This window comes from Scatophagus argus, chromosome 3, assembly GCF_020382885.2.
Source record: "Scatophagus argus isolate fScaArg1 chromosome 3, fScaArg1.pri, whole genome shotgun sequence".
NCBI classification, from domain to species: Eukaryota; Metazoa; Chordata; class Actinopteri; family Scatophagidae; genus Scatophagus; species Scatophagus argus.
In genome coordinates, this window is record NC_058495.1 from 2,583,234 (window position 1) to 2,599,362 (window position 16,129).

A 16,129-nucleotide genomic window follows, 5' to 3' on the forward strand; every position below is an offset into this window, starting at 1 on the left:
AACGTGAAAGCATAGATCCATCCGGGCTTGTATCAACGGTTCAGGCTGGTGGTGGTGTAATGGTGTGGGGGATATTTTCTTGGCACCCTTTGGGCCCCTTAGTACCAATTGAGCATCGTTGCAACGCCACAGCCTACCTGAGTATTGTTGCTGACCATGTCCATCCCTTTATGACCACAGTGTACCCATCTTCTGATGGCTGCTTCCAGCAGGATAACGCGCCATGTCATAAAGCGAGATTAATCTCAGACTGGTTTCTTGAACATGACAATGAGTTCACTGTACTCAAATGGACTCCACAGTCACCAGATCTCAATCCAATAGAGCACCTTTGGGATGTGGTGGAAAGGGAGATTTGCATCATGGATGTACAGCCGACAAATCTGCAGCAACTGCGTGATGTTATCATATCAATATGGACCAAATTCTTTGAGGAATGTTTCCAGTACCTTGTTGAATCTATGCCACGAAGGGGTAAGGCAGATCTGAAGGCAAAAGGGAGTCCAGCTCGGTACTAGCAAGGTGTACCTAATAAAGTGGCAAGTGAGTGTATTTGATAACTCAATAACGACATCAAGAAACTGCTGACTTTAGCATTCAGTCACTTCCTAGCTAACATTACCATTTAATAGTGTTGCACAATACAATAGAAAAGGGGTAAATGAGATATGAAATATTAATGCATATCTTGGACATTTTTAGCCTTGAAGTAAAGGGCAGTTGGTGTAACCAAGCCAAACAGTAATGTTAGCTAAGAAGTGGTTGAATGCTAATGTTAGCAGTTATCAAAAGGTCTGTCTGTCTGTCTAACAGATGATGGGAATCAAATAGACAGTCCCAGGTTCAAGTCTGTGTCTGGGCTCTTCTGTGCTGAGTTTGCATGTTCTCTCTCTGCCTGTGTGGGTTTTCTCCAGGTAATATGACTTTTTCACAGTTCCAAAAGCATGCACATTCAGTCAATCTTCTACTCTGTATTGACCCAAGTTGTGAGTGTGAGTGATTGTCTTTGTGTGCCATCTCTGTGATTGACGGGCAACCAGTCTAGGGTGTACCCTGCATCTCACCCACTGTGAGTTTTTTAGTTGTACGTGAGACAAAACAAGTTTGTTCTGGATGAACATTTATTGTGCTTGCTGGACTTTATCATGATTTGTCCATCATATGTAAAAACAATGATGGAGGTCTCTATCAATGAAATGAAAAATTTCAGGTTCATCACAGTCAAGATGGTAGCCACGACAACAATGACATGAGGACAGAACATTTTCAGCTGTCAAAGTTTGTTTATTCATCAAGGCACAATGAGCCACATCAAGTAAGTCAGCTCCAACTAGAGGTGATGGTACATCACAACAACAACTTGTAGATTTCTACAAGACACACTGTACTCTGACAGAGTAAAGGAACAGCTGTCTTTATAAAAGACAAAGCATTTACAACATTTGAGGACACAGCACTTTTTGATTAGAAAACATAGCAAAACATTTGCACACAGTGAACAGAAGGAAAAATAGTTAAACTGACCTGAAATCAGGTCACATTGTTCTTAATAAGCACTGAATTCAGCTCATTCTCAACATGTAGAAATGACATTGTCACTGGAAAACTGTGACAGTGTGACATTAAACAGACCTTTTAAAGTAAAAGGAGAAACATATTGATCTAAAAACAGATCAAAGTTCAATAATCACATAACGTGAGGAGAAGTCCATGAGGACAAAATAGCCTTAAAAAGGACAATAAAGATTTTAGATCAAAATGATCATGAAAGTATAAAAGTATCACAGGAAAATTGTGACATAAGAACATCATTCAAAAAAAGAGAAACATTTGGATCTTACAACAGATCAGTTCTGACCAATCAGTGACATTTAAATAAGAGAAATGCCAAAGTGACCAAAGGTCCATAAAAAGACAGTTAAAGTTGTTGATCACAACCATCAATAACAATCAAAAGATAGCAAATGTTACCATAGCAGGTACCACCAATACATGAAGTACACTGAGGTATAATAAGAATTGCTGATGCAATCAGATTTGGTTCATGCAACATGCATGACAAGATGTTCTCTTTCTTAACTTGAAAGATATTGTTGCTGTCATTTCCTCAGGAAATGTCATCTTGACAGAGAAAAACACACACAAAATACAAGCTTCTGTACATACAGAAGAACAAGTCCATCAGATTTCAAAGAGTTCAGTCCAGTCATCTTTGTTTCACAACTGACTTTTTCCAGGAGAGACTCCAGGCTGGAGGTGTCTACCACGGCCTCCAGGGGGCGCTGCTGACTGGACTCTTGTCTTTGGTGATGCTGATGTGGACTGTGGAGCTCAGAAGAGAGAAGTCAGCATCTGTCAGGTGTTTCTCAGAGGAAGACTGCAGCTTGCTGAAGTTCTTCATCAGTCTTCTCTGCTGTTGATGCTGCAGTCGTTGCAGGACACAAACTGTCATCTCCAGGATGTCTGCTTTCTCCAGCTTGGAGTCTGGCTGCTGTTTGAGGAACTCTGGAGCCAGCAGAGACTTGAGCTGCTCAATGCTGCTGTTGATTCGCTCCCTGCGTAACTTCTCCACCAGAGGCTTTCTGAGCTGCAGAAGGAAGAACAAAGTCATGAACAAACTTACTCAGGAGGAAAGTGTCAGCATGAACAAAGACAACATGTCATGAACCAAACTGAAACCTTCTTGAATCTTCAGTTTACCTTGTGGTTCAGAGTCAGATGCTCCTGAGAATTGGTCATTGCTGCAGTGATAGTAGGTGCCATGGGTGGATCTCTGTGCTGTAGAGGTCTCTGCAGAGAGAATCTGCTCTGTGCTGGCTTCATCCCTCCTATTTATAGTCCCACATCTGCATATGAATGTGTGGGTCTTGGTCTGACTGGAGTTTCTCACAGTCTCAGCCAATCACAGAGCCTGGTGAGACAATAGAGGATACCGCAGCGTGAAGTGTGTGATGGCCTGGGGGACAATGGTTAGATCTCAGGGGAACAGGTGGAGGACTGGGGGGGTGATGGAGAGAAGCTCACAGAGCTCTGTGTGAATGTGGGAAAGTGGTGACCCTGTAGAGAGAGCAGATCTGCTGCCTGATGCTGGGATCAATGACTGTGACTGAGCACACGCTCAGCATCACATCACACACGTGTGACACCGACAGTTTCGTCCCTCTTTGGTTAAGAATACTGTATGACTTACATGGTGCTAAATTAAATAATCAGTGGAATTCTTTGTTTAGGACCTCAGTTTTATCAGGTCTATACAAGAGTGTGATCATCATGATCCATTAAAAGGTCATTTTTTTAAACCTTTGAGAAAAACAGTCATCCTGGTGTCCAGATGAAGCACTGCCCTCTGAGTTGTGCCTTGTGGTCAGTGTGGGTAGAAAGTTGCTCTCAGTTTCCCACACTGACTCCCTGAATGCTGTGGTCAATGAACACCAAAAAGACTTTGAATGGAGCTTTTGTGAGTGATACTGGACGTCTGCTTTAGTACAAACAGAGCCTGACGTCACCAACCATCTGGAGGGAAAGAATGCCATTGGCTGTTTCTGACACTTTGTGAAGTTTGAAATTATCTTGACACTTTGATCATGAAGATTTAGCTAGATATTTGTACAAATTATCTGACTCAGCTTCCAATCGCTGTGGTACATTTTGATCAGCCAATTGTAATTGTTCCTTTATATCAGTCAATACATGTTATCTGAGCTCTGTCAACGAGGGTGGGAGGATGAGGCAGCTGCTTCCTGAAGTGTGCCAAATCCCTTTGGAGAATAGTCTAACCATAATAAACTCTGTTCTCCGGAGACTGGGCGCATGTTCAAGTCCAAATATAACATTTCAGGTTACCCTTTTTCATAAGGGCTAGGAAAGCTTGTTTTCCTTTTGTTTTTCACAGTTTACTATTAAAACATTCAAATTTCAAAGATATATGAAAGCAGAATGGGAAGATTGGAAACCAGGAGAGAAATGACATATTTCTGACATAATATTCTTTCATTCAATACATTTCAAATTAAATTCAGTTCAGTTTATTTATATAGCACCAATTCACAAGCCATGTGCCTTGATCGGTTGGGTTGAGAGAATCTATACCAATCTGACTGCATTGAGGTAAACATGTATTAGCTGGTTGGAATCACAATATTTAAACAAAACACTGATCCCCATGTTAACAGAGTTATATCTTAATTTCCACTTATCTTTGGAAAATCCATTTCTCATGTTGATGGTTAAGTTTTTCTCTGGGGGCCCAAACCCTCTGCCTTGACAACACACACTGCTTGTATAGAGTATTCCCAAAGAGTCCATTTGTAGAGGGCCACATGCCTGTTTTCTGCTAATGGATGGAGTGTGGGAAAACTTTGGAGGGCAGACTTGAGTGTGAACGACATCCGTCCCACCAGCAGCCAAATAATTCTCTAAGGGGATTTGGCACACTTCAGGAAACAGCTGTCTCCAGGAAACCTCCCACCCTCATCTGATATTTCCATGTAGTTGATGGTCAGTAATGAGACATGATCATCACTGCAGGGTTCAAATTGTCTTACAGTGGTTAGAAACTGAGGATTTGAGATGACATGATTTGGTGTTTCATTTTGGTGAAACTTTATCAAACATTGTCACTAAAATTTCAACATTAACAAAGTGTCAGAGTCAGCCAATCGTGTCTGTTCCCTCCAGATGGCTGATGATGTCATGATCTGTCTCTATAACAACACACAGCCAGCATCTGCCACTGAAGTCCCTTTGTGGTTCATTGACCATACAGGGAGTCAGTGTGGGAAACTGAGCTCTACTTGTTACTCACACTGACTACAAGGCACGTGTCAAAGACTCTGCTACATCTGGACAGCTACATGATTATTGTGCTGACGTTATTTGAAGTGCCTCAATGGGCATCACACTGTTCTCTGACATGTCACACTGTATTTTTGATTTTGGAAAACTGAAAAATAATTATGAAGCTGATGAAAGAAAATGAACTTCTTAAATGATTGAGTTAAATTAAAATGATTTCGCCAACTATATTTAAAGCCTGAGACAAAAAGCAAAGAAAGTTCCAGTTAAGTTTTTGTATTTATTGCGATCATACATGTAATTTATGCATTACACACAAATGTTATTCCCTCGTGTGTGTGATGTGATGCTGAGCGTGTGCTCAGTCACAGTCATTGATCCCAGCATCAGGCAGCAGATCTGCTCTCTCTACAGGGTCACCACTTTCCCACATTCACACAGAGCTCTGTGAGCTTCTCTCCATCACCCCCCCAGTCCTCCACCTGTTCCCCTGAGATCTAACCATTGTGCCCCAGGCCATCACACACTTCACACTGCGGTATCCTCTATTGTCTCACCAAGCTCTGTGATTGGCTGAGACTGTGAGAAACTCCAGTCAGACCAAGACCCACACATTCATATGGAGATGTGGGGCTATAAATAGGAGGGATGAAGCCAGCACAGAGCAGATTCTCTCTGCAGAGACCTCTACAGCACAGAGATCCACCCATGGCACCTACTATCACTGCAGCAATGACCAATTCTCAGGAACATCTGACTCTGAACCACAAGGTAAACTGAAGATTCAAGAAGGTTTCAGTTTGGTTCATGACATGTTGTCTTTGTTCATGCTGACACTTTCCTCCTGAATAAGTTTGTTCATGACTTTGTTCTTCCTTCTGCAGCTCAGAAAGCCTCTGGTGGAGAAGTTACGCAGGGAGCGAATCAACAGCAGCATTGAGCAGCTCAAGTCTCTGCTGGCTCCAGAGTTCCTCAAACAGCAGCCAGACTCCAAGCTGGAGAAAGCAGACATCCTGGAGATGACAGTTTGTGTCCTGCAACGACTGCAGCATCAACAGCAGAGAAGACTGATGAAGAACTTCAGCAAGCTGCAGTCTTCCTCTGAGAAACACCTGACAGATGCTGACTTCTCTCTTCTGAGCTCCACAGTCCACATCAGCATCACCAAAGACAAGAGTCCAGTCAGCAGCGCCCCCTGGAGGCCGTGGTAGACACCTCCAGCCTGGAGTCTCTCCTGGAAAAAGTCAGTTGTGAAACAAAGATGACTGGACTGAACTCTTTGAAATCTGATGGACCTGTTCTTCTGTATGTACAGAAGCTTGTATTTTGTGTGTGTTTTTCTCTGTCAAGATGACATTTCCTGAGGAAATGACAGCAACAATATCTTTCAAGTTAAGAAAGAGAACATCTTGTCATGCATGTTGCATGAACCAAATCTGATTGCATCAGCAATTCTTATTATACCTCAGTGTACTTCATGTATTGGTGGTACCTGCTATGGTAACATTTGTTATCTTTTGATTGTTATTGATGGTTGTGATTAACAACTTTAACTGTCTTTTTATGGACCTTTGGTCACTATGGCATTTCTCTTATTTAAATGTCACTGATTGGTCAGAACTGATCTGTTGTAAGATCCAAATGTTTATCTTTTTTTGAATGATGTTCTTATGTCACAATTTTCCTGTGATACTTTTATACTTTTATGATCATTTTGATCTAAAATCTTTATTGTCCTTTTTAAGGCTATTTTGTCCTCATGGACTTCTCCTCACATTATGTGATTATTGAACTTTGATCTGTTTTTAGATCAATATGTTTCTCCTTTTACTTTAAAAGGTCTGTTTAATGTCACACTGTCACAGTTTTCCAGTGACAATGTCATTTCTACATGTTGAGAATGAGCTGAATTCAGTGCTTATTAAGAACAATGTGACCTGATTTCAGGTCAGTTTAACTATTTTTCCTTCTGTTCACTGTGTGCAAATGTTTTGCTATGTTTTCTAATCAAAAAGTGCTGTGTCCTCAAATGTTGTAAATGCTTTGTCTTTTATAAAGACAGCTGTTCCTTTACTCTGTCAGAGTACAGTGTGTCTTGTAGAAATCTACAAGTTGTTGTTGTGATGTACCATCACCTCTAGTTGGAGCTGACTTACTTGATGTGGCTCATTGTGCCTTGATGAATAAACAAACTGTGACAGCTGAAAATGTTCTGTCCTCATGTCATTGTTGTCATGGCTACCATCTTGACTGTGATGAACCTGAGATTTTTTCATTTCATTGATAGAGACCTCCATCATTGTTTCTACATTTGATGGACAAATCAAGTTAAAATTTAGCACATACAGCAAAAGCCTGTTGAGACTCACTCTAAGCAGAACATATTTCAACCTGCTTAATTTAAGACTTTTGATATTAGGTCACCCTGTTTATATGGAATAAGCCAAGTCCACAAACCAAAAGGAGACACTTTCCAGTTCAAAGACCAGGAGCTGCAGCATCTTGGTGGTGTTGCAGTCAGTTTTTGGTGTCTCAGTGTAAAAAGTTTAAAATCATTAGAATAATTTCACTCTTTGAGGAGGTCACACCTTGTTTCCTAAGTGATGCATAACAACACACACTTCTATTGTCTGTCCAGTGAAAGGACAGAGTGTGGGAAACCAGAGGAAAGTCACTCACAGAGCCCTGTGGGACAATAGATCCAGACCTTTGACCTGAGGAACCTCACATTGAAAAGGAGCCTGACTGGTCCATGTACGCTTGTCATGATCAAAGAATTTTACATTTTGATACAATACTAATATTGAAAAAGATACTCTACAACTCTTTTGATACCACAGCAAAAAGGGGGGAACCTCTTCTGCACCCACCTGCATCAATTTTTTTCTTTCTTTTAACTAACAACCAGCACTCATTGTTGGTACAGAAGAAGTCACTGAACACATACCAACACATCTGTGATAATGTTAATAACAGTGCAACCTGGAGTTGAGGTTTAATGATATTTTTTAACGCTTTGTTACATTCAGCACTAACAGGATGTCAGAACATGTTAAACATGACAAATCCAAGAATCAGTAGTTTTACTGGCTTTCTGTCTGTGTGTCATCCCATCAGTCAGTTATTTCACTGACCCGTGTGTTTTCCTGTTTCCATATTCAATAGGCCACATTATGTTATATACTTATATACATAATGACATGTCAACATGGATTCTTTCCCAATTTCAATACCAGAGCAAAAAGACAGTCATCAGGCATCAACTGTGCGCAGGCCTTGCTCTTATTGAATGATTTTTCAGCATTTATCAAACGCTTGGATAGCGTGGAAAGTTATAACCCATCAGAACAAGAGTAGGGGTGGATCATCCATATTGGTATACTGGGAAGGTGTAACCAAGGGACTCATGAAAGTCTCTTCCTCAGAGGGTTCCTGAGGTCCCTTCTCATTTTACTGGTATCAAGCGTGACATCTACCAAAGTGCAAGTTCTGATTAGGCCAAAATCACACTGTGTGTGCTGTGCAGTGTGTAGCCTTGGGATGGATAGACTTTCTTTATCCAAAGTCTTCTTGAGTACACAAAATGCTATTAGACATTCCACCTTGATGTTCAAAGTCTTACCCAGCACACAGCAGTAATATTTTAGAATTTCTTGATGAATTAATTATTTCTTGGTGTGCAATGTTACATATTAATTTTCACAAATCTCTTAAGAACCCATTTCTCATGTTGATGGTTAAGTTTTTCTCTGGGGGCCCAAACCCTCTGCCTTGACAACACACACTGCTTGTATAGAGTATTCCCAAAGAGTCCATTTGTAGAGGGCCACATGCCTGTTTTCTGCTAATGGATGGAGTGTGGGAAAACTTTGGAGGGCAGACTTGAGTGTGAACGACATCCGTCCCACCAGCAGCCAAATAATTCTCTAAGGGGATTTGGCACACTTCAGGAAACAGCTGTCTCCAGGAAACCTCCCACCCTCATCTCATATTTCCATGTAGTTGATGGTCAGTAATGAGACATGATCATCACTGCAGGGTTCAAATTGTCTTACAGTGGTTAGAAACTGAGGATATGAGATGATATGATTTGGTAAAATTCCAACTTTAACAAAGTGTCAGAATCAGCCAATCGTGTCTGTTCCCTCCAGATGGCTGATGATGTCATGATCTGTCTCTATAACAACACACAGCCAGCATCTGCCACTGAAGTCCCTTTGTGGTTCATTGACCATACAGGGAGTCAGTGTGGGAAACTGAGCTCTACTTGTTACTCACACTGACTACAAGGCACGTGTCAAAGACTCTGCTACATCTGGACAGCTACATGATTATTGTGCTGACGTTATTTGAAGTGCCTCAATGGGCATCACACTGTTCTCTCACATGTCACACTGTATTTTTGATTTTGGAAAACTGAAAAATAATTATGAAGCTGAAAGAAAATGAACTTCTTCAATGATTGAGTTAAATTAAAATGATTTCATCAACTATATTTAAAGCCTGAGACAAAAAGCAAAGAAAGTTCCAGTTAAGTTTTTGTATTTATTGCGATCATACATGTAATTTATGCATTACACACAAATGTTATTCCCTCGTGTGTGTGATGTGATGCTGAGCGTGTGCTCAGTCACAGTCATTGATCCCAGCATCAGGCAGCAGATCTGCTCTCTCTACAGGGTCACCACTTTCCCACATTCACACAGAGCTCTGTGAGCTTCTCTCCATCACCCCCCCAGTCCTCCACCTGTTCCCCTGAGATCTAACCATTGTGCCCCGGGCCATCACACACTTCACGCTGCGGTATCCTCTATTGTCTCACCAAGCTCTGTGATTGGCTGAGACTGTGAGAAACTCCAGTCAGACCAAGACCCACACATTCATATGCAGATGTGGGACTATAAATAGGAGGGATGAAGCCAGCACAGAGCAGATTCTCTCTGCAGAGACCTCTACAGCACAGAGATCCACCCATGGCACCTACTATCACTGCAGCAATGACCAATTCTCAGGAGCATCTGACTCTGAACCACAAGGTAAACTGAAGATTCAAGAAGGTTTCAGTTTGGTTCATGACATGTTGTCTTTGTTCATGCTGACACTTTCCTCCTGAGTAAGTTTGTTCATGACTTTGTTCTTCCTTCTGCAGCTCAGAAAGCCTCTGGTGGAGAAGTTACGCAGGGAGCGAATCAACAGCAGCATTGAGCAGCTCAAGTCTCTGCTGGCTCCAGAGTTCCTCAAACAGCAGCCAGACTCCAAGCTGGAGAAAGCAGACATCCTGGAGATGACAGTTTGTGTCCTGCAACGACTGCAGCATCAACAGCAGAGAAGACTGATGAAGAACTTCAGCAAGCTGCAGTCTTCCTCTGAGAAACACCTGACAGATGCTGACTTCTCTCTTCTGAGCTCCACAGTCCACATCAGCATCACCAAAGACAAGAGTCCAGTCAGCAGCGCCCCCTGGAGGCCGTGGTAGACACCTCCAGCCTGGAGTCTCTCCTGGAAAAAGTCAGTTGTGAAACAAAGATGACTGGACTGAACTCTTTGAAATCTGATGGACTTGTTCTTCTGTATGTACAGAAGCTTGTATTTTGTGTGTGTTTTTCTCGGTCCAAGATGATATTTCCTGAGGAAATGACAGCAACAATATCTTTCAAGTTAAGAAAGAGAACATCTTGTCATGCATGTTGCATGAACCAAATCTGATTGCATCAGCAATTCTTATTATACCTCAGTGTACTTCATGTATTGGTGGTACCTGCTATGGTAACATTTGCTATCTTTTGATTGTTATTGATGGTTGTGATCAACAACTTTAACTGTCTTTTTATGGACCTTTGGTCACTATGGCATTTCTCTTATTTAAATGTCACTGATTGGTCAGAACTGATCTGTTGTAAGATCCAAATGTTTATCTTTTTTTGAATGATGTTCTTATGTCACAATTTTCCTGTGATACTTTTATACTTTTATGATCATTTTGATCTAAAATCTTTATTGTCCTTTTTAGGGCTATTTTGTCCTCATGGACTTCTCCTCACATTATGTGATTATTGAACTTTGATCTGTTTTTAGATCAATATGTTTCTCCTTTTACTTTAAAAGGTCTGTTTAATGTCACACTGTCACAGTTTTCCAGTGACAATGTCATTTCTACATGTTGAGAATGAGCTGAATTCAGTGCTTATTAAGAACAATGTGACCTGATTTCAGGTCAGTTTAACTATTTTTCCTTCTGTTCACTGTGTGCAAATGTTTTGCTATGTTTTCTAATCAAAAAGTGCTGTGTCCTCAAATGTTGTAAATGCTTTGTCTTTTATAAAGACAGCTGTTCCTTTACTCTGTCAGAGTACAGTGTGTCTTGTAGAAATCTACAAGTTGTTGTTGTGATGTACCATCACCTCTAGTTGGAGCTGACTTACTTGATGTGGCTCATTGTGCCTTGATGAATAAACAAACTGTGACAGCTGAAAATGTTCTGTCCTCATGTCATTGTTGTCATGGCTACCATCTTGACTGTGATGAACCTGAGATTTTTTCATTTCATTGGTAGAGACCTCCATCATTGTTTCTACATTTTATGGACAAATCAAGTTAAAATTTAGCACATACAGCAAAAGTCTGTTGAGACTCACTCTAAGCAGAACATATTTCAACCTGCTTAATTTAAGACTTTTGATATTAGGTCACCCTGTTTATATGGAATAAGCCAAGTCCACAAACCAAAAGGAGACACTTTCCAGTTCAAAGACCAGGAGCTGCAGCATCTTGGTGGTGTTGCAGTCAGTTTTTGGTGTCTCAGTGTAAAAAGTTTAAAATCATTAGAATAATTTCACTCTTTGAGGAGGTCACACCTTGTTTCCTAAGTGATGCATAACAACACACACTTCTATTGTCTGTCCAGTGAAAGGACAGAGTGTGGGAAACCAGAGGAAAGTCACTCACAGAGCCCTGTGGGACAATAGATCCAGACCTTTGACCTGAGGAACCTCACATTGAAAAGGAGCCTGACTGGTCCATGTACGCTTGTCATGATCAAAGAATTTTACATTTTGATACAATACTAATATTGAAAAAGATACTCTACAACTCTTTTGATACCACAGCAAAAAGGGGGGAACCTCTTCCTCACCCACCTGCATCATTTTTTTTCTTTCTTTTAACTAACAACCAGCACTCATTGTTGGTACAGAAGAAGTCACTGAACACATACCAACACATCTGTGATAATGTTAATAACAGTGCAACCTGGAGTTGAGGTTTAATGATATTTTTTAACGCTTTGTTACATTCAGCACTAACAGGATGTCAGAACATGTTAAACATGACAAATCCAAGAATCAGTAGTTTTACTGGCTTTCTGTCTGTGTGTCATCCCATCAGTCAGTTATTTCACTGACTCGTGTGTTTTCCTGTTTCCATATTCAATAGGCCACATTATGTTATATACTTATATACATAATGACATGTCAACATGGATTCTTTCCCAATTTCAATACCAGAGCAAAAAGACAGTCATCAGGCATCAACTGTGCGCAGGCCTTGCTCTTATTGAATGATTTTTCAGCATTTATCAAACGCTTGGAGAGCGTGGAAAGTTATAACCCATCAGAACAAGAGTAGGGGTGGATCATCCATATTGGTATACTGGGAAGGTGTAACCAAGGGACTCATGAAAGTCTCTTCCTCAGAGGGTTCCTGAGGTCCCTTCTCATTTTTCTGGTATCAAGCGTGACATCTACCAAAGTGCAGGTTCTGATTAGGCCAAAATCACACTGTGTGTGCTGTGCAGTGTGTAGCCTTGGGATGGATAGACTTTCTTTATCCAAAGTCTTCTTGAGTACACAAAATGCTATTAGACATTCCACCTTGATGTTCAAAGTCTTACCCAGCACACAGCAGTAATATTTTAGCATTTCTTGATGAATTAATTATTTCTTGGTGTGCAATGTTACATATTAATTTTCACAAATCTCTTAAGAACCCATTTCTCATGTTGATGGTTAAGTTTTTCTCTGGGGGCCCAAACCCTCTGCCTTGACAACACACACTGCTTGTATAGAGTATTCCCAAAGAGTCCATTTGTAGAGGGCCACATGCCTGTTTTCTGCTAATGGATGGAGTGTGGGAAAACTTTGGAGGGCAGACTTGAGTGTGAACGACATCCGTCCCACCAGCAGCCAAATAATTCTCTAAGGGGATTTGGCACACTTCAGGAAACAGCTGTCTCCAGGAAACCTCCCACCCTCATCTGATATTTCCATGTAGTTGATGGTCAGTAATGAGACATGATCATCACTGCAGGGTTCAAATTGTCTTACAGTGGTTAGAAACTGAGGATATGAGATGACATGATTTGGTAAAATTCCAACTTTAACAAAGTGTCAGAATCAGCCAATCGTGTCTGTTCCCTCCAGATGGCTGATGATGTCATGATCTGTCTCTATAACAACACACAGCCAGCATCTGCCACTGAAGTCCCTTTGTGGTTCATTGACCATACAGGGAGTCAGTGTGGGAAACTGAGCTCTACTTGTTACTCACACTGACTACAAGGCACGTGTCAAAGACTCTGCTACATCTGGACAGCTACATGATTATTGTGCTGACGTTATTTGAAGTGCCTCAATGGGCATCACACTGTTCTCTGACATGTCACACTGTATTTTTGATTTTGGAAAACTGAAAAATAATTATGAAGCTGATGAAAGAAAATGAACTTCTTCAATGATTGAGTTAAATTAAAATGATTTCAATAAATATATTTAAATCCTGAGACAAAAAGCAAAGAAGGTTCCAGTTAAGTTTTTGTATTTATTGCGATCATACATGTAATTTATGCATTACACACAAATGTTATTCCCTCGTGTGTGTGATGTGATGCTGAGCGTGTGCTCAGTCACAGTCATTGATCCCAGCATCAGGCAGCAGATCTGCTCTCTCTACAGGGTCACCACTTTCCCACATTCACACAGAGCTCTGTGAGCTTCTCTCCATCACCCCCCCAGTCCTCCACCTGTTCCCCTGAGATCTAACCATTGTCCCCCAGGCCATCACACACTTCATGCTGCGGTATCCTCTATTGTCTCACCAGGCTCTGTGATTGGCTGAGACTGTGAGAAACTCCAGTCAGACCAAGACCCACACATTCATATGCAGATGTGGGACTATAAATAGGAGGGATGAAGCCAGCACAGAGCAGATTCTCTCTGCAGAGACCTCTACAGCACAGAGATCCACCCATGGCACCTACTATCACTGCAGCAATGACCAATTCTCAGGAGCATCTGACTCTGAACCACAAGGTAAACTGAAGATTCAAGAAGGTTTCAGTTTGGTTCATGACATGTTGTCTTTGTTCATGCTGACACTTTCCTCCTGAGTAAGTTTGTTCATGACTTTGTTCTTCCTTCTGCAGCTCAGAAAGCCTCTGGTGGAGAAGTTACGCAGGGAGCGAATCAACAGCAGCATTGAGCAGCTCAAGTCTCTGCTGGCTCCAGAGTTCCTCAAACAGCAGCCAGACTCCAAGCTGGAGAAAGCAGACATCCTGGAGATGACAGTTTGTGTCCTGCAACGACTGCAGCATCAACAGCAGAGAAGACTGATGAAGAACTTCAGCAAGCTGCAGTCTTCCTCTGAGAAACACCTGACAGATGCTGACTTCTCTCTTCTGAGCTCCACAGTCCACATCAGCATCACCAAAGACAAGAGTCCAGTCAGCAGCGCCCCCTGGAGGCCATGGTAGACACCTCCAGCCTGGAGTCTCTCCTGGAAAAAGTCAGTTGTGAAACAAAGATGACTGGACTGAACTCTTTGAAATCTGATGGACTTGTTCTTCTGTATGTACAGAAGCTTGTATTTTGTGTGTGTTTTTCTCTGTCCAAGATGACATTTCCTGAGGAAATGACAGCAACAATATCTTTCAAGTTAAGAAAGAGAACATCTTGTCATGCATGTTGCATGAACCAAATCTGATTGCATCAGCAATTCTTATTATACCTCAGTGTACTTCATGTATTGGTGGTACCTGCTATGGTAACATTTGCTATCTTTTGATTGTTATTGATGGTTGTGATCAACAACTTTAACTGTCTTTTTATGGACCTTTGGTCACTATGGCATTTCTCTTATTTAAATGTCACTGATTGGTCAGAACTGATCTGTTGTAAGATCCAAATGTTTATCTTTTTTTGAATGATGTTCTTATGTCACAATTTTCCTGTGATACTTTTATACTTTCATGATCATTTTGATCTAAAATCTTTATTGTCCTTTTTAAGGCTATTTTGTCCTCATGGACTTCTCCTCACGTTATGTGATTATTGAACTTTGATCTGTTTTTAGATCAATATGTTTCTCCTTTTACTTTAAAAGGTCTGTTTAATGTCACACTGTCACAGTTTTCCAGTGACAATGTCATTTCTACATGTTGAGAATGAGCTGAATTCAGTGCTTATTAAGAACAATGTGACCTGATTTCAGGTCAGTTTAACTATTTTTCCTTCTGTTCACTGTGTGCAAATGTTTTGCTATGTTTTCTAATCAAAAAGTGCTGTGTCCTCAAATGTTGTAAATGCTTTGTCTTTTATAAAGACAGCTGTTCCTTTACTCTGTCAGAGTACAGTGTGTCTTGTAGAAATCTACAAGTTGTTGTTGTGATGTACCATCACCTCTAGTTGGAGCTGACTTACTTGATGTGGCTCATTGTGCCTTGATGAATAAACAAACTGTGACAGCTGAAAATGTTCTGTCCTCATGTCATTGTCACTTCATTGTGACACTTCATTGATTACGAGTCCTACATTTGATTGACAAAAGATAACTTACCTCTTTGTTAACAGGTAAATCACAACAAAAGTTCTGAACGTTCTAAACAGTGCAGACCTACACGATAGGGCAGAAAGAGATTTGTGACAGCAATTACAGAGAACTGGAACTATAGGCAATAATAGTAATAATGATATGTGCCATAATAATAATAATAATAATAATAATAATGTGTAACTGTCCTTTTTATGGATCTCTTGTCACCTCTTGTTATGGTAACATTTGTTATCTTTTGATTGTTATTGATGGTTGTGATCAACAACTTTAACTGTCTTTTTATGGACCTTTGGTCACTATGGCATTTCTCTTATTTAAATGTCACTGACTGGTCAGAACTGATCTGTTGTAAGATCCAAATGTTTATCTTTTTTTAAAAGGTTTGCTTATTATCACCATTTTCCTGTGAGACTTTTATGTCTCACTGTGTGTCATGTATTGGTAAAATATAATGAAATGATATTTGTTATCTTGTGAGAAGTAATGATCATTTCAATACAAAGTCTTGATT

At 40.7% G+C, this 16,129-nt stretch overlaps 4 protein-coding genes across 4 annotated transcripts; 3 read left to right on the forward strand and 1 right to left on the reverse strand.

Moving 5' to 3' along the window:
* Positions 1 to 1,904: 1,904 nt before the first annotated feature.
* Positions 1,905 to 3,144, reverse strand: LOC124057155 (transcription factor HES-4-B-like). The gene is made up of 2 exons (XM_046385291.1): positions 2,701 to 3,144; positions 1,905 to 2,587 (listed from the first exon to the last, which is right to left on the reverse strand). The coding sequence occupies exons 1-2, from the start codon at positions 2,821 to 2,823 to the stop codon at positions 2,261 to 2,263; spliced, it is 450 nt and encodes a 149-aa protein (XP_046241247.1). The 5' UTR covers positions 2,824 to 3,144; the 3' UTR covers positions 1,905 to 2,260.
* Positions 3,145 to 4,655: 1,511 nt separating this feature from the next.
* Positions 4,656 to 6,076, forward strand: LOC124057156 (transcription factor HES-4-B-like). The gene is made up of 2 exons (XM_046385292.1): positions 4,656 to 5,565; positions 5,679 to 6,076. Exons 1-2 carry the CDS (start codon positions 5,443 to 5,445, stop codon positions 6,003 to 6,005), a joined length of 450 nt encoding a protein of 149 aa, XP_046241248.1. The 5' UTR covers positions 4,656 to 5,442; the 3' UTR covers positions 6,006 to 6,076.
* A 3,583-nt stretch (positions 6,077 to 9,659) lies between these two features.
* On the forward strand, positions 9,660 to 10,793 carry LOC124057157 (transcription factor HES-4-B-like). The gene is made up of 2 exons (XM_046385293.1): positions 9,660 to 9,830; positions 9,944 to 10,793. The coding sequence occupies exons 1-2, from the start codon at positions 9,708 to 9,710 to the stop codon at positions 10,268 to 10,270; spliced, it is 450 nt and encodes a 149-aa protein (XP_046241249.1). The 5' UTR covers positions 9,660 to 9,707; the 3' UTR covers positions 10,271 to 10,793.
* Positions 10,794 to 13,639: 2,846 nt separating this feature from the next.
* LOC124057158 (transcription factor HES-4-B-like) lies at positions 13,640 to 15,010 on the forward strand. Its single transcript, XM_046385294.1, has 2 exons — positions 13,640 to 14,099; positions 14,213 to 15,010. Exons 1-2 carry the CDS (start codon positions 13,977 to 13,979, stop codon positions 14,537 to 14,539), a joined length of 450 nt encoding a protein of 149 aa, XP_046241250.1. The 5' UTR covers positions 13,640 to 13,976; the 3' UTR covers positions 14,540 to 15,010.
* Positions 15,011 to 16,129: the final 1,119 nt, after the last annotated feature.

What these genes read in the sequence shown, in the direction of transcription:
- LOC124057155 (XM_046385291.1), bottom strand. Translation starts at nt 2,823, where the DNA reads ATGAAGCCAGCACAGAGCAGATTCTCTCTGCAGAGACCTCTACAGCAC. An exon ending in ATCTGACTCTGAACCACAAG is followed by an intron (nt 2,588 to 2,700) that starts GTAAACTGAAGA and finishes TTCCTTCTGCAG; the next exon opens with CTCAGAAAGCCTCTGGTGGA.
- LOC124057156 (XM_046385292.1), top strand. Translation starts at nt 5,443, where the DNA reads ATGAAGCCAGCACAGAGCAGATTCTCTCTGCAGAGACCTCTACAGCAC. An exon ending in ATCTGACTCTGAACCACAAG is followed by an intron (nt 5,566 to 5,678) that starts GTAAACTGAAGA and finishes TTCCTTCTGCAG; the next exon opens with CTCAGAAAGCCTCTGGTGGA.
- LOC124057157 (XM_046385293.1), top strand. Translation starts at nt 9,708, where the DNA reads ATGAAGCCAGCACAGAGCAGATTCTCTCTGCAGAGACCTCTACAGCAC. An exon ending in ATCTGACTCTGAACCACAAG is followed by an intron (nt 9,831 to 9,943) that starts GTAAACTGAAGA and finishes TTCCTTCTGCAG; the next exon opens with CTCAGAAAGCCTCTGGTGGA.
- LOC124057158 (XM_046385294.1), top strand. Translation starts at nt 13,977, where the DNA reads ATGAAGCCAGCACAGAGCAGATTCTCTCTGCAGAGACCTCTACAGCAC. An exon ending in ATCTGACTCTGAACCACAAG is followed by an intron (nt 14,100 to 14,212) that starts GTAAACTGAAGA and finishes TTCCTTCTGCAG; the next exon opens with CTCAGAAAGCCTCTGGTGGA.